Source organism: Ciconia boyciana, chromosome 14 (assembly GCF_034638445.1).
Source record: "Ciconia boyciana chromosome 14, ASM3463844v1, whole genome shotgun sequence".
In the NCBI taxonomy this organism is placed as follows: domain Eukaryota; kingdom Metazoa; phylum Chordata; class Aves; order Ciconiiformes; family Ciconiidae; genus Ciconia; species Ciconia boyciana.
This window is the reverse complement of record NC_132947.1, coordinates 7,145,810-7,166,661: the sequence shown is the minus strand read 5'-3', so window position 1 is coordinate 7,166,661 and position 20,852 is coordinate 7,145,810. Positions and strand designations below refer to the sequence as shown.

At 35.9% G+C, this 20,852-nt stretch overlaps 2 protein-coding genes across 3 annotated transcripts in view; one reads left to right on the top strand and one right to left on the bottom strand.

The window, feature by feature from the left end:
• RTF2 (replication termination factor 2) overlaps positions 1–20,152 on the top strand; it is a 33,371-nt gene extending 13,219 nt beyond the window's left edge. For both annotated transcript variants that reach the window (XM_072879200.1, XM_072879201.1), the window contains exons 6-9: positions 11,506–11,619; positions 14,739–14,793; positions 14,873–14,965; positions 17,567–20,152. In XM_072879200.1, coding sequence (XP_072735301.1) covers positions 11,506–11,619; positions 14,739–14,793; positions 14,873–14,965; positions 17,567–17,751 — 447 coding nt within the window. In that variant the 3' untranslated portion in view covers positions 17,752–20,152. The remainder of the gene's footprint in view (positions 1–11,505; positions 11,620–14,738; positions 14,794–14,872; positions 14,966–17,566) is intronic.
• On the bottom strand, positions 72–6,990 carry LOC140659458 (beta-1,3-galactosyl-O-glycosyl-glycoprotein beta-1,6-N-acetylglucosaminyltransferase 7-like). The gene is made up of 5 exons (XM_072879139.1): positions 6,898–6,990; positions 4,311–4,390; positions 1,815–2,846; positions 1,245–1,340; positions 72–463 (listed from the first exon to the last, which is right to left on the bottom strand). The coding sequence occupies exons 3-5, from the start codon at positions 2,788–2,790 to the stop codon at positions 237–239; spliced, it is 1,299 nt and encodes a 432-aa protein (XP_072735240.1). The 5' UTR covers positions 2,791–2,846; positions 4,311–4,390; positions 6,898–6,990; the 3' UTR covers positions 72–236.
• Positions 20,153–20,852: the final 700 nt, after the last annotated feature.

Genomic DNA, 20,852 nt, shown 5'->3' with positions numbered 1-20,852 from the left:
CCCCCTTGTCTTCAGTAAGTTATAGATTTAGAAATGTCATTTTCTTTGAGAATTAACGCATTAGCAGTTGTTGCTCTTTATCTTACTGTAATAAATGAAAACTGTTTATTTCACTGGCAGACTGGTAGTACAGTATTGTGCTTACCCCCAAGCTGTAATGCACAGAGTGAAGTCTATGGCTAAAAATGTTAATGGTTTCTGTCAGTATTTTGAACTTGTTTAGATGTTAGTTAAGCTCAAACATTCAGCTTCATGTTGAAGTAGTTCTCTTCCTGAAAACGCCAGTGATCTTCAATCGGGACTTCTGCCTGGTGCAGTACTTTAAGCCTGTAGCGTCTCTCTAGGCAGTCCATAACAAGTGGATATGTTGCAGGCTCAAATTTGTTGGCAAACAAATGAGGTGACTCAATAATCCACTGCAAATCCCCTAGTCCATAGACACAAATGTCTCTGATGTAATGACCTGCAAGGACAAATTGAAGGTATCTGAAAGCAGCAGAAACTTGAACAGAATAATTTAAAAAAAAAAAAAGTTTCACTCTACAGTGTTACTGACAAAAATTACCTTTTGATTTCACATAGAGCATCATTGAAATATATCTGGAGGATAATGCTAGATTTTAAACATAAAGGCGAGGGTTTGGTTTTGTATTTTACACAAATGGATACGTCACCTCCAGCTGCTTCATTGACATGTTGCTCTGCTTAATATTGTGTCTTATAGTTGGGCATACTGAAGTTCTGATCTCCTACTTCTGTTTGGATACCTGTTTAATCATGCAGTACTTTACTGTGCTGAGTTTATACAGTTACATATTTTTAATTTTTTTTTGCATTCCTTCCATATGGTCAGCACTGCTCTCCTTTTTTATTATTGTTCAAATTGAAGAGATTTAACCCAATGTTGATGAAAGTACCTGACAAACACACTTGTCAAGTAAACCCCCTACTCTTCACTGAAAACTGATCAGTCAAGTTAATGCATTGATAATTGGAGGTTGAAAGATGGGTTGTCCGTATGTGGATGCTGTGATGATCTTTGCAAGAATATATCAGAAGCTATTTAGATTGGATACAGTGGAGCAATTTAGTAGGATGGCTTGCTGTTTTATTTGATACTTCCAAAATAAAATATGTATGACCACTGTGGCACACTTAATAGCCAGTTTAAAGCATAATACATAATTGGCAATGAATGCTAGTCAGTGAATCAAATTTGAGTTCATGATCAAAATTCACGTTACCTTTGCAGCCTTTGTGTATGGTTCCTTCTTGATCTTTCCATTTAATGGCTCGTATGTTTCCATCCCAGTCTGCATTGGGTGTAGCCCCTGGAGCATCTTTAAAAACATAAGGTTCTCATAAGATTTCTTTCTACTTACTACAGGGAAATATTTCACTCCTGAAGACTTTTTAAATGTAGGCACATTAAGTATTTATTTATGGATATGTACATTGTAAGAACAGACATCATTCTCAGTTTTATTGCTTTTTTTAATTCCTTGAGAACATGAGCTTTTATGCAGCAAAAAAATTTACTTTTTTTAATCAACGTTTTTCTAGCCTTGTAGCTAATGGTCTGCACCATTAGTAGTACTTTTCTGCAGTCAAGCTTTGTTTCTCAGCCATCAGGAGATGTGGCTGTTTGAAAGAGCAGCATCATCAAGGCTGAAGAAATTACCATATTTATGCAATGTAACTCAATTAAGTGATGGAGTTAAGCTCTGAATTGGAGCTCACTAGCTCTCCATGTCAGAGACCTTACAATGCTGTTGATCCAGGGCTTATTCATAGTAGAAATAACATAGTCTTACCATTTAAACGATTCAGTGTGACCCAGTAGTGTTCATCCGGACTGTACGTGTCTCTTGACCATTCAAGCAAATCTTTTGCACGTGCATCAGTCAATGTAAACTCTACAAATTCTTTAGTGAGTACGTAATAGGCACTACCAAAATATATTGTGAAATTATATGGAGGTTTAGCTTTTATATTCTTTGTTGGATACACGTATGACATTCCAGAATGTACATATTCTCTGTAACTAACCTGTGTCCTGTGTTTCATATGAAGTGGTTGAACTACCCCGGGAGTCATATTTTTACCATTCCATTTACTTTTGATGTATTGTATAATGTCTTTGTTTGTTTTAATGGGATAATCTTGACCACATAGATTAATAACGTAATTCCACTGAACTTTGGAATGAACTAGATCTCTCATGCAATTAATATCAGCTTGTAATCTTGAAAATCCTGCATAAACAACACTTTCTCTTTTTGAGGAAATAAAAATATTTTCAAAGCAATTAACGATGTTTTGTACAGCAGCTTTATAATCTTTCGGTGACTTTTCATCAACATGTATGCAGTAAATATTCTGAGGCATATAAATAGCTCTTAGCAGCTTTACAAACATTTCCAGCTCCTTGTGAATTGTGATAATGTATGCCAATGAGAAATTTCCTTCTTCATCTGACAGTGGTCTTGTGATAAAATGCAGAGTCTTCAAAACCGTGGAGCAATTGCACGAAGTCTGAATGCAGCTGAGTGGTTTAGGTTGGTAGGTATTCTGACAAAAGTTTCCAATTTTAAAGGCAGCAGTTTTCCCCACAAAAAGAGCTGAACAAAGTTCATCCGGGTAAAAACCACACTCTGCTACATTTGCATTAAATTTTTGTTCATTTGGCTCTTCAGAAAGTATATCCTTTAGGTAGATGAAAGTGTAGATGAACATACAGACAGCAATGCACACTAAAAATCCTGATTTTGTTGCATCAAGTGGGTTCATCTTTTATTTTCCAGATACTGTCTTGTCATCATAGTTCAATTAAGCGTTCAGATTATCTGAAAGGAAAAGTGAGATAAAGAGAGGGAGAGAACCTTTTTGACTTTTTTCTGTACATGACATTTATAAATGTTGAGATTACTCTCTTTTCAGTTACTAGGAGGGACTGTGTGTGTGCCCATGTGCATGCTCATGCTGCAGTGTACTCAGCCAGTGGAAACGGTACTTGCAGAGCCACGAAGCAGTCTTTCTAGGAAAAATTAAATAATCCAAAGAACCCAAAATGGCTTTTTGGCTTTTTACACTTTATTACTTGAGCAAGGGGTGGGGAGGGGGCTAGTCCATCGGGTAGAAGTTTCTTCTACTTTGAGGCAATGTGTGTGCCAGTAGGTGAGTCCAGTGCCATAGGTTGGTCAAGGTCTAGCTTTGGAATAGGGAAGATGTGTGAGCACTGTGTGCTAAGGGAAAGCTGCTGCTGAGATTTCCTTAAAGCCTGGGAAACCTTAAGTTCTGCCAGAGGACCAGAATTCAGTAAATTAAATCAGCAGAAAATTTATTAAATAAACAAAAGGAAGAGACAAAAATGTAATCCACAAAATAGACTGGTTTTTATCCTTATAAAGTCAGCAAATGTTTCTAACTCTGAGAGATTTTTTTTCTTTCCTCTGACATCTTTGTATTGGTGCTTTGGAAAACAGAACATGCGACACCACTTCTTATTTTTAGCATATGTGCATATCCTGAGATAAGTAGACTACTGCCAGTATTAGCATTCAGAGATAACACTGTAATTTACATCAGTATTGGCATAAGAGTTTTTCCATTGTGATTTTTTTCTTATGTATACCTTGTTGAAAAGTCAAAAGAATGGGATTGCAGCAGTCCTGAATCCCACAGCAATTACATGAAGTCTTTATCCTTGAAGCGTTTGTTATAGAACTTCCTAGAGAATATTCCAGGGTTGGGGGAAGGGTCCCTCTACTGCTATTAAACTTAATAGTTAAATTAAGAATTATTTTCTTTTTACTTTATTTTAAAGAGAGATAATTTTCTCTTATTCAATGAATTTGTTTTTAACAAAATTTGTATTTCACCTGTAAATATTTCATGCTTTGCAGCTGTCAACATCACAACGTATTTGTTATTACATAGGAACAGAGAATAAGCATACTTTTATAAAGGTAGTTTCTTTATAGCAATGCTATTATGGTTAGAAGGCTCTATGTTTTCGTTAGAAAGAAGTGGAAAATACTTTTTTAATGAAAACTCAGTATACATCTGTCTTAAAAGCTTGAAAATAAAGAGGGCATAAAGTAGCTAAAGTAGCATAAAGTAGCTAAAGTAGAAATGAGGCATAGAATTTAAAAAGCATTAAAAATACAGAATTTGAACCAAGAGACTGGATACTCCATAATACCACAATTTTAAGATCTTATTAGGCTGTTGGGAAAGAATGTATTTATCTTAGTGTCCTTACTGGTATGCACTGGATTTCATGCTGGAAGAATGCCTGTTCCACTTACCATTCCAGAAAGTGGAGTTGTATGTTAGGTGGAGGGTTCATCCATTTTGCTTCTATGTTCTGTCAGCAGTGCTCTTCAGTCTGCACTGAATGCATAGGCCAAAGAAAAACATTAGGAAATCAGGTCCCAGAAGAATATTTTTTCTTCACAGCTCCTAAGGGATACGTTTAATGGGTAAACAAGCATGATGTGAGCCTTTCATCCATTTGAACGAAAAGCTTCAGCAAATCAAATCCACATATTGTGCGGAAAGGAGGAGAAAAGGAAGGGCGCTGAAAGGTGAAAGCCAGGATTTTCACAGTAAAAATGAAATACAGCAGTGCTGTGGCCTGCTACCAGCTGACTACCAGAGCCGAGAATAGATTTGCATGAGGCCATTATGTACCTAATAGCAGAAGGTAGGGAGAAGGAGTCTCTGTTAGGGAAGCACTGGTTTTTGTGGACCTGGAGTCAGAAAAACTGTTTTGTTCTGAGTGAATAATTACAGGAGGAGTATTGAGGTTGCTCTGAATTAGTCCATGTGATGTGGTCTCTACGGTACGTCACAGGGAAGGTTAATTCTGGACGTAAGAATTGCACTGAAGACACTGGGCAGTTACAGCAATATTTGGGACTTTATACCTGCGTACAATATAGAACATCTGTACAGAATGACTGCGCTCGTCAGGTTTGGTTTTTTTTTCCTATTAAATACATCTTTGGGCAGGTTGCAAAGGATAGTTCCCTAGGGAACCAAGCTATAACCTGTTTGTTTCATACACTTAAATTTTTATTACACTTCAAATAATAGCTTCCAGGCATGTTTCAGGTTGTTAGGTGTTTACTATGGATTTTTCCTATTGAACCTGCATGGCATCTAGAAGCTATATTTTATATGGCAGCATAAAAGTACACAAACACCCCATTATCAGGTAAGAAGAAACAATTCCTTCTCCAGTGTTAATATGTTTCTGGGGAATGACTAAATGATGAAGTCTTGCCTACAAGAACAGACTTTGACATCTTTCATCCTCAGGGTATATTATAGAATGAAAGCATTGGCTTTCTGCTAGTGTTTTACCAGATTTAGAGCTAGAATTGCAGCTGTTAGTCCCATTGTGTATGAAATTTGCCACTTAAAAGAATCCTCTAGCCCCTATGCTATTGTCTGCTGTCAAGGACTATGCTACCGTATTTCCTCCTGCCCTTGAAGAGCAAGATATTGTACTGTTGAAAAGATCCACTGTCCCAGGCATAACCCTGTCTATGCCTATCTTGCCTTTTAATTTTATTAAGCAAGAGTGCCATTATACGTATTTGTTATTATCAGAATCTCTCTGAAATTCAACCTTTTCTATGTTATGGATAGGTTTTCTAAATCTGGAGGATGAAATTGTCTTAATTTTTAAAAGTGCCGAGAGTAGTGTTTGACATTCTTCAAAAAACAACCTGTTTGTAGGGATTTTCAAGCACCTTTGTGGCTGCTTTTATGGATATTACTTAAAAGAAAATTGTTGTTGCAAGCCTAAGCTCCTCCATCTCAATTAAAAAGGTGAACTCTAGAGCAAAGTGGAATTATGTTTATGCCTGAAAATAAGCCTGTGAAATATCTCAGTTCATCAAGACCCCATTAGCTATATACTTTGCTGTGCATTTCATAGTGACAAATCATTGTACAATTCACTGTTTCTTCCTACCGTAGGACTCTGGACTGCATCATGGCACCTCTAAATATTCTATTTTGTCTGTACTCTTTGTATTTGCTTAATATTAATGTTTAGGTAAAACTTAGTTTGTATGACTTCATAATTCAGTGAAGCAAAGGACTTAGGAATACTTCATCTTCTAATAAAATGTTTAAAAGGCATTAACTCCTTATTTCCAAATCTTTTTATGTCTGCTTTTGTCTGAAAAGTGTTTATGCAGTCATTACTGTAGACATTTTATAAGCAAGTGAATACTCAGTCCTCTAAAAACTTAATGTTAAAATCGGCACTTCTAACTGCTTTTTACTTTGCTTTGCTTTTTCCTTAAGCCTGGGTAAGTCTACGGAGTCTGCTTCTGTGTTATGACACGCATCAAGTAAAAGAAAAAATTTCTTCACCGAACCCAATTAATACTGCCTTAGAAATTTTAAATCATTCTTTAAAATATTGCATCGGTATTTACTGATAAATATTAAATAGATTTATGGAGGTCTGCCTGTTCATATTTGCTATTTTTTCTGTTTTCCCGTTTTTTTTTTTTTCTTGCGCAGTGTATTTGACCTCGTAACAATTTAAACCAAATACTGTGAAAGCTATTTAAACCATTAAGTTATAGGGCTGTAAAAAAAATTAAGTTGCTTGGAAGAGAGCATAACAAGTATTCATAAGTGGTGTGATTTTTGATACAAACACCACTAGTAGTAGACCTCCACCATACTGTACATCTCTGACAAAGTAAAAAAAAAAAAATACCCTTATTGCAGATTTGAGTATTTTTTTAAAGTGAAATGATCTTTATGAAGTGAAAATATTTGTCACTTTACAAAAATTAAAACATGCTGTGTTTTAATAAAGGAAAAGCAAAAACCTGAAGTCCTACAATCTAATTTATTCAGTCTTACCTTGTACAAAATTAGCCAGGAGACGGCAGCATAATAAAAATAAATAGAGGGTCCCATTGTCCTTCAGCAGAATTCAGACAGCGTTCTTCATTCTGTCGCTTGTGTAGAGATCTCGCGTGAGTGAAAGGGGTTAAACATTAACGTGAATGTTTTCATTTAAGACTTCATCTGGTTGCCCGCAACGCTTAGCAGATTTATTCTGCAGTAATGCTGTTTAGCTTCAGAAATGTCCTCTGCTTCACAATAATGAGAGAAAACTTGAGCTTCTCCAAATTTCTGTTGCCACTCTTTCAGAGACAGCCTTTAAAGGACTGAAATCAGACTTTCAAATATGTAGAGTACATTGCTGATGATTATAAATAGTATTGCTTTACCTCAGTGGCCTTAACCTCTGCACTGCTAACTGAGCATGCTGGATGATGAGAACTGGAAAGGAAACTGAACCTTCTCCTCCTCCTCCTCCTCCTCCTCCCGCCCCTGGTTCTTAACCGTTTGCCTGCTGAAACTTTCCAATTTGCAGCAAATAAGTATGGCAAAGAATTGCCTCTGGTCATTTCTAGTAGCCGGAAGCTTAAAAGATAATAAATGAAATATCTCCTTCTGAAAATGAATGTTTACTGTGTTACTACTTTTATAAAGGTTCTTGGCATTTTTAATAAGTGAAAAGTTAACAGCTTAAATTTACTGGAATTAGGAAGCTTTGGGGTTCTAGAAACGAGTAAGAAGGCTGGTGTATTTTGGACACGTTCAGATAAATAGCATATTGGTCAGCAATAAACAGAGAAAACCTCAAAGTAAATTAAGGCACAGCTGCAGCTATGGCAGATACAAGACTTTACACTGACTTTAAGGGAAGCTCTGTAAATAGAGGCTTCTGCTTGGACAGTATTTTTGTAGTTGGGGCTACAACTTCTGAGTGAAAGTTCATATTCAGTGAATTAGTATGTAGGAGGCTTTCTGCTCTTCCCAAGTTATCATTTACTCTTTGCCCCATCATATGCCTGAGTAGGGTGGCAATGTCAAAAATTGTGTTCTCCAAATCTTACACTACTGAACTTCTAATGAATAAACCTCTGGAAGAGTATCTCTCTTAAAACACGTTTTTAGTTAACTGTTACAAGAGACAATAATCTTTAATACATGAACTTGAGTGGTTGGTAAATGAACGGTGACATGGTCCTTGGTTGAATAGATGTCTGTTCAATCCTCTCTCTAAATACTACCCTATTTAAAGAAGGACAGTCAGGTTGCGGTCATACATGTTCCATAACCTGGTAGGAATTGTTTTGGGAAAGTATTCATGTCTTTATGCATTTCCTAGTAATGGTCATATTTAGGAGGACTGCAGGAGTTAATTTACTGTTTATAATTTGGGAAAGAGGTTTCAGGTTTCTCATAAGACATTAAACTGTAACATCGATGTAAACATTTAGATATGAAAACATATTTCCCTGTTGTTTATTTGTGTTATATTGACTGGAGTAGTCATGGATAGAGCTACATCTTACTGTACCAAAAAAAAAAAAAACCAAACCTCTGTCAAAAGTAGTTTACAGCAGGAAATACGGTACAACCGTTGTGTTATGTAGCTGAAACTTAAGAAGAAACTGTAAACTTTAGAATTCAGGAAATAATCTTAAACTAATATTTCATTATTACTAAAAAAACCTCTTGTATTTTATTCTCTAAGAAATATAAGAAGCTATCCTCCTATGTTAAAATTACTTGAAATTTAAAAGGTCTTCATTATTTGAAAAACTAATTTCACTGTTTCTTGTACTAGTTTAAGATTAAAAGATTATATTTATGCCGAAGCTAATACGTCTTTTACAGCTCATAAGACCTTTGTTATTCTAATTATTTTTAAGTCTTCAGGTTGTTTTTGGTTTTGGTTTTTTGTAAAGTTGATTTTTGTGCGTGTGTATGTATGTATTTACACATGGGATATGAAGGGTACACAAATTTATGAGTATCAGACTTTGAAGACTTTTTGATCATACCTGCACACCCTTTAAATAATTCCTTGATGCGAGCATGTTAAGCCATTTGGACATGAACAGTTTGAACACACTGTTATAATTGGACCCTGAAAGGGCTTTTAGACAAAAATCAAGCTGCTTGTCCAGCATCTCCTTCAGTTAACATCCCACTCTTCTTCAGTTACAGACTGAATCTTGCATTCAGATCTGCGAGCTGCTGTTCTGATGCTTTTGTCCGTTTCAGAATAGTTTTCAAGTTCAATGTCATTTAGGAATGTCTTCTATTCAAGGTGCTGCAAATACATCAAAGAACTACAGCAAGTATCTTGATATGTATTTAAAGTCCCAATATAAACAAGGTACAGCAAGGAAGACCCTGTGGTAATCATAAAACAAAAATCTGCCCCAGAAGACCTTAATCTGAAGGAACGATCTTCCTGAATTTGCAAAACTGAAATTTCTCTCTGTTTTTTATCTCAGCATTTCAAAACATTGAGATAAAAACCTTTCCTTTTTTGCAAGAAGGGACAGTGAGCTTTTTAAAAAATCAGAATTAAAGCTTTGCATCCAACAGTACCATCAATTAAAAAATGTTTGATGCACATGCATGATGCAACAACAAATCGTACCTACTGGAGTTAGTGAAACCTGGGAAAGTGGAGTTGATTCTATGCCTATAACTTGCTGTACTTAAAGTATGTTTAGAAGGGTTTGATCTCTGTAATATAATCTGGCTGTTGTCATGGCAAAAAATTATCTGCTTCAGTGAATGGAAAGAGGACACTGTCCTTATTTCCCCATTTCCTGTAAATACTTTTAATTTTAGAACAGTTCCACCTGTGTTTTCCAGATGGGAACCTGGATTTGCTTACTTTTTCGAAATGCAACATTTATTGAAATTAGAGTCCTTTGACAAACTTTTACTTGGAGGAAATTTCCACTTATTTTTGTATGCTTAACAAAATATGTTTTAAAAAATTATTGCAGAAATTGCTTTTTAAATCACTAGCCTGTAGGAGGGTGCTGGTCTTTCATGCTGTATTTGGAAAACACCCCACTAGAAATGAATGTGTAGGACTTCTTTAGAATCAAGACAGCTGCCAGTCGCTCCTGCCTCAGTATGAAGACTGATTGTCTGTCTTGATTTTCTAGACTTCTCACTCGCAAGTGTCTGAGATCATACCAAGCTGGTATTTCTAACACTAGCTCATTGAGTAGCAATGGAAAAATTTGGGCTACTCACCCATTTCTTGTGTGACTGATTGTTCTGCCTGATTTACTTAATATGCATCTCTCTAACCCTTGCTTCTCCTTCATAATCTCTCTGACCACTTGTGTTCAGATTCATTTTTTAAACTGTGTTCATCACTTGGGCAGACTGTAGTCAAAGTGCTGTCCATATGTCCTTTCATTTGTTTAATTCCTACTGCAAATACATGAGTAACCTTTCTAAACCTTTGTTTAGAAAACAGAAGAGTAACGACAAAGGCAGGATTATAAACTAATCTTGCAGATTAACAGAAAGCTTCTGGATTTAACAAAATAACAACAACAACAAAAAAGGAAATTGAGATATTAGAAAAGAGAACATCATAGTCAATGTACTGGCTTCACCAGATGATTGAAAATGTGCGCAGTGAGAAGGACAATGAGAAGGCAAGGCTGGGTTAATGAATAATGCTGCTTTTATGACCCCTTTTTATCCCCATAGTCATTTAAAAAATAAAAATAATAATTAAAAAAAAAAAAGAAAACAAACCCAACAAAGCAGGTTTTCCTGTCTAGTTGTTGGGGAGAAAAATTTCCTGGTGCTGTCTGTTCTACATGTAGAGGAATAACACCTTTGGTGTTGTTCCTAGTCAGTGTAAAGGAACTGCTCCTATCAGTTGTTGTTTGTTGTATTACTAAGGTGAAAGACAAAGTCCAGAGCAGAGTGGCATAATGCTTAGATCTTAATCAAATGCATTCATAACTAAAAAAAATCAGAAAGTAGCTTAGCTATGGGGTTCATAAAATTGAATAGATTCTAGTTAGGACTACTTTGTTTAATCTAGTCAGTGTACGTTTTATGCTAGTAAAACAAGGAACCCATGAACAGAAAATACACCATGAGACCTTTTCTTTAAAGAAAAAACAGAATTAGTTAAGAGTGTTGTTTACAAGGGACTGATAGTGAAATAAATATGCAATTTCCATAGCCCTATTACATGGAATAGGGCTTTGAAGAAGAACAAAATATTTTCATATTTCTGAAATTCTTTTATAATTTGCTGTGCAGATTGATATGCGAGCTGCTTTTAAATGTGGTTATCAAAAGTTCACAATTCATTAGTAAGATGAGTATGTATTCTCCTTTTCATGAAGAGGGATGCTGTCAATCATTATTATTTTAGTAATATTTACTAAATATTTATATATTTAGTAAAAACAACTGAGATTTTCCCTTTGACATTTGAGGTGAGAAGACGTATTAGACTGTATTAAAAGAGAAAGAACTATTGGAAAAGACACAGCGGCAAGGGGAAGGATTGGAGAACTTAAACAGAGTATTAATTCTAACAAAGGTTCAGCAGCATAAAGATCTTGAAAAAAAATACTAGTTTTGTCTTTTTTTTTTTTTTCCTTGAAGTGTGGTGTTCCCTTTCAAGAAGAAGATGTGATTATTCTTAATGGTAATAAAGAAGATGTGGAAGTATTGAAGAAAAGAATGGAGGATAGAAGACTTAAAAGTAAATTAGAAAAGGTAATCTTTTTATACATTGTTTAAAATTAAAAGAGGTCTCGTCTGGAATGCAATCTGCTCTTAGATTGCATAGCTTTTTCTGCTAATCTTCATGCAGACTGGAGGATTTACTCAGTAAGCTGTGTTGTACTTCAGTGCTACTTTTAAAAGTAATGAGATTGCATGCATATTTTGCTAATGGCATACTGAAGTTATATGTACTGAAACTGTCTTTTGACTAACAGGCTCTGAAAATCACAGAATTTAATGCTATGAGCAAAATGGACAGTGTGCCAGCTACGCTTTAGGTTTTTCTTGAAACAAAGACCTTGTATTAGTTAATTCTAGTAATGAGCAAAATCTTCTCTGTATTTTGTATGGTAGTTCCGGTTTTATTGCGATGGTAGGTTATTAGTTTTTTGATCTCCAAGTATCCTCTACTGGCCACAGTCAGAAACACAATACTGGAATACGTAGATTCCTGGTCTGATTCTGTAAGACTACTGTTTGGAAATTTTGGCATGTTCTGTGGTTCTTATAGTCCTGAGTGATTACTGGCAATGCTAATTTCTACCATACTGTTGAGGTCTTTGCATTTCTTTTTTTTTTCTTTTTCTTTTTCTTTTTTTTTTTTTAAATCTGACCAGGCAAAATGCCATGGAAATAAAGTTGTTGCAGCTCTACTATATACTCTGCTGTATACTACTACTCTGTGAAGTAGTAGTTGTTCTGTGGTACTGCACTGTCAAATGACAATTCTGCACATGGGACTTTTTTCAGCATTGCTATTTTTTTCTGAACTGGCATTGCTGTTCTGGAGGATGACGAAGCAAGCAAAAACCTCAGTGTTGACTCAGTCCACAGTGCAGACAGATTTAGTTGAATCTCAAGAGCATGAATCATCATTGTCTGACACTTTCAGCAACTGAGACTTTAGATGGAGGTTCATCATCTCACCCCTATTACTGCGCTTGATTTTGTCTGCCTGTAGGATTAGATGCCGTACAAATGTTTTCCTAGATTGTTTTGAAATGAATACTAGTTTACTTACCAGCAAGCATATGATTCCTTCTCATCGTAGGGTCGTTGTTCAGCTGCACCAATACAGCATCATTGGGCCTGGGCAATAAAAGAAAAGAATGGTTACCCATAGAAATCCTACTGTTCTGTTTCCTCTCTGTTCATAGCCTCTGCACTTGGTGTCCTGTAGCTTCTAGCATAAGAGCAATACCATAAATCTTATGCTGTCTCTTCAGATTTTTTTTTTTTTTCAGTACTTTGTAATTAAATGTTTGAAAGAATTTTAAAGATAATTTGATGATAGAACATTGCAGATCTCAGTAGAAGAGTAATCAACCCCCAAAACAGTGGTCATTTGCACTCAATTTTCATTAGGAAGGTGGCCCTAACAAAGCACCTATAGCTTTGGTTCAAATAATTTGGAATAGTCTGAAAGCTGGTGCTGTCCCCAACTTCTGTGCAATAAAGACGTAGTACCTCAGTGTGCTGAGCACTTCTGTCTCTTACGGCGTTAGCACATTTGCTCGTGGTGGCAAATGAATGGAAATCATGCTTTGGTTTTTGGGGTCTATATGCCTTAGGTGAATATGGAAATATTTTTTCTTTGTTTAGTGGAGGCTTATGTTACAGGCGGTACAGTATTTGCATATCTCTTAGCAGGCCTCTTGCATTTCATCCTCAAGTTCTGATGTTGTTTTGCAATACTGCCTTGCCTTGCTGCACCAGCTGATCTTTTTGCAGCTAGACCCAGTCTTCTCTACTGTCACTGGCACCATTCGCTCTAATCTGAGATCTGTGAGTTCTAGGCCCAGCATCAGAAGACAGTTTCTAGTTTGGGGTCGGTTGGCACTGCTGTTCAAACCTCTTCCTCAGTTCCTTCTTTCAGCTAGGGGAGCAGTCTAGTGGCCCTACTGTATTTGGAGCAGGAAGCACAAACTCTTTTTCTTTATACCCATGAGATAAAACATAAAGAAGATGCAGCTAGCACTAGCATAAAAAATTATTCAAGCTCAACTATGTCATATGTGCCCATGATGAAATATATATTCATTATGTATAATAAAATGCATACATATATTTACAAACATCTCATAATTCAGATGCCAGATACTGGGAGATAACTTTTCTTTGTAAATCCACCCATAATAACAAAGGTGGAAGCACCCTGAAAAGAGGTTTTTCATGTACACTGAAGGACACCAGGAGAGCCAAGTTTGCTTTTAGAATAATAACCCTCTGCCACCACCTTCTGGCTAAGCTTTGCAGCAACATGTGGTACGGCATTTTTTTCCCCAAGCATTAATCATATGCTTGACAGCACGGGTTCTCCTAATTTTTCTAACACATTTAAATGTATTTATTTTCTTTGAGTTTGTGTAGCTTTCTTGAAATATGTACACCATTCTGAATATATACAGAGTAATCTTTTGTGATAATAATGCCAATGGCTGCTTTAATACATCTTTCTTTTTCAGCTTGGCATTTATATAATCAAAGACAGTAATGGGATTCTTGTTGGTGTTGTTTGTTTTTTTGTGTTTTTTAATCTGGAAAAACATAAATGAACTTGGAAAATCTGGTCCACAGATGCTTTTAAAAAATTTAGATTAACTATTCTTCTCAAGCAATCCTGCAACAAAGGGCCCAGTTATTGAAAGTTACCTAGGAGGGATTTTTTTATTAACTAAATAAAATTAAGTGGATGTGAGATGCAGGGTTATTCTGAAATTTTTATTGAAAAACGTCTTTATTGATTACAGTTAACTGTGTCCTGTTTAATGTCATGCAATTTACTGTCCTGCCATGTGGGTTCAGAGTATCAGATTACGTTAATGATGATAACACACACACCCTCTGCAAAGTACACAAAACAAAATACAGTATCCAGACAGTTTCATTTTGGCCTGCGCGATTTTCTTTAAGGTGCCTTCAAGGTTGCCAAGGTTATTATTTTTCCATACAGAAATAATACCAAAAATGTGGAGCAATATTGTGAAAGGAAGAGTTCCACTGTGTAAGACATAAAAATGTACTAAATGGAATTGTGTGTGTGTCAAATACAAGTTGGGAATTGTATATCCTTTCAGTATATTACCAGATTTCTGCTTGTGTTGTTTCAGAAATCAAAGAAATGTAAGTCAGCAGAAGCAGCTTCTCAGCAAGATACCCCTGAAGGTAATGTCACAGCTATGAATTATGTGTAGCCTTCTGAGTCATGAAGCAGACTCATGATTTCATTTTTTTCCTTTCATAGATTCTCCAGGTCCATCAAAGACTAAGAATGGAAAGGATTGTAGCAATTCCAGTTCTGGGGAGAAGAGGCAGATTATCTTCACCAAAAGTTCGGGTTGGTGTTTATTCTTTAATCTAAATGTGAAAAATGTGAACAAATAGTTCTGCTTTGAAAAATATTGTACGAGAGATCCTTCTCTGGCTATTTTGTACCATAGTTTTCAGAAGCTACCCTCTCACTTCCTTTTTTTTTTTTTTTATCTTTCTCAGTAATTAAAGGTCAACTTCTGTCTTCAAGGGAGCCATAATGTCGTGCCTCACTTTTTCAAAGAACCTCCTCTTTCAAAAGTCTGTCCTAAAAGGCTGCCTTTCCAAGCCGGAGTAGGAAGCTGCCTCATGAACATGCACAAAGCTTCTTGTTCAGTGGAAACTGTGATCAGTTTAACTTTTTCTTAAAACAGAGCTTTGTTTTACAATCTGCAAAATCTACAAAACTGACTCTGCAGAAAGGGTGAAAGGGCTTCTGTCTATCCATTTTTCCTTATTCTGCCCAGTTTGCCTTTGTCCCATCTGCTATCCATCATCCTATACTTTGAGTAAATAGTCCATAGAGTAGGGACTGACTTCTTGTTATACTTTCACAAAATACCTAGAACAACAACAGGGTCTCTGCTCATGCTCATGACTGGCAAGTGCTGTAGGGATACAGACAACTAATAAAAATAATAAACACTTTTCACCATATTGCATTTTTTTTCACTGTGAAACAAGCCAGATTTGCTTGTTTATGTCATTCCAATATTGCTGTGCTTTAAGTTGGTGGGAACCAACTTGAATGAATGAGATTAGAGATTCTTCTTCACACAGTGATATAGTTGAGGGTTTGGCATATCTGTTTTATTGGCTAGGAGGCAGTGTGAGGAGAACTAGTTGTTTTACTGAAGTACAAGTCGTCAAAAAATCTGTTAGGGCAGTTTATTTCAATGAAGTGTATTAAAATGTCCCAAGCTGATGACTTGACTTTTAGTCCTCCATTTTAGCTGCTAATTTGCTGTGTATCAGGGGGAGCAGTGGAATAGAACTTCAGGATGTACTGAGGTACCTACAGTAGTCATGCAGCTATGAGTCAGCTTGGCAGTCCTTTAGTCCAAAGGATGGTGCCCTCTTTTTATGTAATATGTATTATGTTATTTAATGTCTTCAATTCATACTGATGTTTTCATACAGAACTGTAAGAATGGGTACTGACAAAGTACTATAAGTACTGTAAGTAAGTACTATAAGTACTTACTATAAGAATGGGTACTGACGAAGTTGGTCTGAGGTTTCTGTGTGAAGTATTCAAACATGTACATTACAGCCACAGAAAAAGTCAATATAATTTGTTTGAAGAATCTGAGAATAGTTAAATGATGAACTGTAGACAAACTATGTGAGAAGCTGGGAGAATTTATATCAGAAATGCCTTACCTGCCCTCTACTCTCTGTTTTCATAGAGGATAGACTTTTGAAAATATTTCATTCCAGATTACTATAATTGCTCTTTGTTGTTTAGGAACCTAGTAATTCTAATAATGTTTGATGTATTGTTCTTTTCCAAGAGTGTTAAAGAAAAAATATGCCTTTTGAAATGTCAGGTCATTGGTTTATGTTTCTGGCAGCAGTTATATTGACCAGCAAGAGATTAAGAGGAGAGAGGGAAAATAAAGGAAAATCCATGGACTGAGGAATGCCAGTAGCATAGGAATTAATTTGTGAACATGGCACCCTAAGGTTTCTGGACTTGCAGCGTACATATTCATTCGTTCAAATCCAGTGACTGGTAATTCTTTCCAGACAACTATTGGTGGCATTAAAAGCAGCATTCTCCAAATATAAAAAGGGTCTGATCTATGGTGATTTAGGATTGCACATATAACTCCTATGACTACATGCAGAAATCAGTTAAGTGCATTTTCAGACAGGCTCCCTACTAGCTATTTACAAGCCATTGTGCCTAAGTTAAACTAAATATGTAGAGTTTCTGTAGACTTCTATGTATTCATTTCTTTGCACAAGAGACTTGGCACATGCTTTTTAAAATACTGTCCTTCAACTTTGGAGAGGATGAAATAGTTGTTAAGAAAGAGAGATAATTTTTGGTAGCAGTAGATATAATACACTGAGAGAGATGGTATCAGAAACAGAGGGATGGGCATTTTCCTGTCCCAAATATAAAACGATGCAGACCATTGTTATTGGTCATAAATTACTTTGGAAAGAATAAAGGGAGGAGATAGATTCCCTGGGGACAGTATGTCACAAGTTTAGCTTTTTTCATTTGATAGCTGATTTCTAAACAATACTTCAGGGTGGTGGAATACTTTCAAGTTTCTTTCTTAAGACTTCAGAGCCATTTTTCACTTGGAGGAGTAAATGTTGTCAATACTGAATTACAGTGCAAGGGGTTTACAAAAGTAGGAAAGAATTCCCCTCTCTCCAAGATTTCTAAATGCATTTGAACATCAATTCTAAAAGCTAGGAACGTGTCTGCTGTTAGGAACGTGTTTGCTGTTGAGTACAATTATGGGATATACTTGCAATAGCCCTGAAAAAATGTATATACTTCACCCCTGTACACATTATTTTTAAAATACTTTTTTCTATCTTTATTTAAATACTTTTACCGATTATAAGCTGTTATGCAAGCTTCATTCTATTCCTTTTTCTCTATCAGATAATGGAAATTCATCTGTACCAGGAAAAGTCAATAAGGCTTCTTCTACTACTATGAAGAGATCCATTGCAGACAAAGAGGAGAAATCTGAGGCTTACAAATCTATTTTTACATCACACAGCTCAGCAAAACGTTCAAAGGAAGAGTGTTCCAATTGGATTACTCACACAGCATACTATTTCTGAAACAATGATGAGCCTGACTGTAACTTTCATTACTGCTTTCCTTCCCTAAGGCTTTTTCTGTACAACTCCGATACAGAACTTTTGTTGTAATCTGATGTTATCTGGAATTATTCAGTTTGCAAGTTGTTTATAAACTTGTGAATAACTAATGAACTTGTGTTAGTTGCAACTTCTGTTAAATAAGAAATAGATCACCAGAATCCATGTTGTATCAGCAGACCTCATTCTAAAATGATGGATTATTTGCACAAAAATTTTTCTTTTCTTCTCCCAGTTGGATGCTGTCATTCTTAGCCACACTAGCTAGTGTGCTCAGTAGTAGGAGTGAGGGTAGAAGGATCTGCCTACTGTCCTCTTCTATTGATATTTGCCGCAACGGTAATTATAGTTTTCAATGTATTAGTACAGAAATTCAAACTTTTTGAAACATTCTGACAGTAAAAAGAGCAATAATGCATTTCTTTTGTACTAGCTGAGTCCTCAGTAGAATGAGTATATGTTTCTTAAGGGTTCTGTAGGTATTTCCAAGTAATTTACCTTTTGATGGAATATATGAAAACATAGTCATGAAAATGTTTGTACAACATTTTCTTGTACATATTGTTGTAGCCTGTTTTTAATAACACAGTATTCACTTGTAAATTATTATCTATAAAGATGAGCCTGTAGTAATAAGGCTGTTTTTTTCCCGAAAAGGTTTTAGGGATTTTCTTTGTCGGTGTGTGTTTTAAAGTTAGAAGTATCAGGTCTGAGCTTTCTCTCTTTTGTCAGAGGATCAGAATACAGTGTAACAAAAGTATGAGTTTCCTTACTTTTCTGCTGAAACAGTAAGGTTCTGTGTACACGTCTGAGGAGCAATTTGCCATTTTGAATTCAGCAGCGTACACGAAAATACGAGCATTTGCACAGGGTGAGAGAAAAACACAGGGTGGTGACAGAATAGGAGCAGGCAGATCTTAACTGGCTTTTTAGGGAGAAACAATTGGACCCAGTGTCATGCGAGTCAAACCCATTGGTGGCTGAAGGAGGGAACCCTGCAAGGCTGGAGTTAGCTTCTGAGAACGTTTCTCTTTCACTTTGCAGGCAACTGAAATGTGCTGCTTTCACATCATCTGTAGTACACATTGTTTTATTTTCTGACATAAAATTCGTAACAGCAAACTACTATTTGACTGTTAATTGCTTATTACGGAAAGATACTAAGCATAGTATGTCACTCAGTTTTGCTTTTATATTTATGCTTTTTATCCCTGTGATGTTGATTTAAATAAAACTTGCTCTTGTCGTATGACCATAACACTTCATGTTCAGTTGAACAGATATACAAGCGCTTATTTTGTCAGTGTGAGAACAGAATAACTTTTTATGGACTCTCCTTTGGCCCTTTTATTCTTAGTTTTTTTCCAAGCACAGGAATCCTTTTAAAATGTTAATGTTCTATAGCAATGATTTAGTGGCTGAATATTTGAATCCAATAATACCTGCATGAAATGACCAGAGGGAGGGATGGAAGCTTTTCACATTCCTCTCTTCCTCTTTTAAAATTAAAATATGCTTTTATAATCTTGGCACAAACTAACCAGAATAGAAATGCAGAAAGTAGGAGGCTTTTAAAACCACTGCATGATGTTACATTGTTACCTTTGCGTGTGAAAATGATTAATTATCGTCATAATTTATTTTTAAAAGTGTCCCCATTTATAATTGGTAATAGTTAATTGGAGATTCAAATGCTGTGTTTATATTTGCGTAGGTGGTCTCCATGATTCAAGCATGTTGAATGAAACTGCTAGGATTTTATTATTATTTTGATAGGTATAATTAAAAATTGGCTTGTTGTAGAATTTATATGGTGGTAAGCATTTTTGTTTTCCAAAGATGTGAACGCATGTATACATCACATCAAACAGTTTGAGGTTTACTTGAGCTTCCAGGAAGCACTCAAGCACATTTTGTATGCATGTCTAGTAATCAGCTTTGTTCTCCCTGTTCTGTATTCTTTTCCTCTTCATTATTATCCTTTATTATTTGTTAGTTACAGATAATGAAATTACTGCACTAAAAGATATACTATAGTAGGCCCTTTATTTGCTGTCTAATTCTGTTTTGACAATACATGTTAAAGTCCTATTAGTGTTTTATAGGAGTGCATTTTTCTTCTATTTAAAGCAGTTATAAATCCTAAGGGGAACTAACTTAATGCTTTTGATTTAGCTATTACTTTGCTAAAGAATGTGAGAAAACATAATATGCAGTTTTCCTTCCCTTTTCTTGAGAATATGTTAGGCAAAGTCCAGCCTGCTGGCTTGGTAACAAGCTTTCCTGCCATTGGGCATAATAGTGACTTCTTTTTTTCAACCTGACCTGCTCATCTATTAAAATAAGTTCATGACTACCGTGATTTGGTTAATGTACTGATTCTTCATATACACTTGGGTTTATTATCTGGAATTGATTGTTCGTGCAATGCCACTTTGTTAGGATTTTGTTTGGTAGTTTACCATCCTGACTTTGTGGATGGAGTTCTTAAAATGTTTATGGTTTCTAGAAGTGTTGTCAGTGACTGATGAGGTCTTTTCCTTCCCTTTACAAAAAACAGCTGTGAAGGAATGTGATATATTGTTGGCATGTGATGCAATTCATCGCCACAATTGACTTTTGTTAATGTAAAATAGAGGAGCAAAAAACTGACACTTCTGTTGTTGGCAGGCTGGGTTAGGCAGTTGAGACTGGAACGTTGACTTGGCAAGTTTTAATAGATTCAAGCGAATAGTTTGCTGGAGGATGTTTGCTTTGTTGTGGTTTGCTTTTTGTGGGGGAGGGCAATTTAATTTTCTTTTAATGTAGGTGAATTTGAATGTTGGTGAAAGTTGAAGACTGCCGAAGTCTTAGAATCTGAAACCTATATTTTTTGAGATGCCACATAAGTCTCCCACAGCATTGCATCCATGTGTGTCTGTTCTGGGGAGTTCACAGAACAGTTAGTTCTGTTTCCATGATGTTCAAGCCTTGGCCTCTCTTCTGAAGAGCTTAAAAAGGATCCAATTAGTGTCAGTTGTATAATAGGGGGATTTTTTTTGTGATGTGGAACCTGCCCACTG

What these genes read in the sequence shown, in the direction of transcription:
- LOC140659458 (XM_072879139.1), bottom strand. Translation starts at nt 2,790, where the DNA reads ATGAACCCACTTGATGCAACAAAATCAGGATTTTTAGTGTGCATTGCT. An exon ending in CACACTGAATCGTTTAAATG is followed by an intron (nt 1,341 to 1,814) that starts GTAAGACTATGT and finishes ATGTTTTTAAAG; the next exon opens with ATGCTCCAGGGGCTACACCC. An exon ending in CATACACAAAGGCTGCAAAG is followed by an intron (nt 464 to 1,244) that starts GTAACGTGAATT and finishes TTGTCCTTGCAG; the next exon opens with GTCATTACATCAGAGACATT.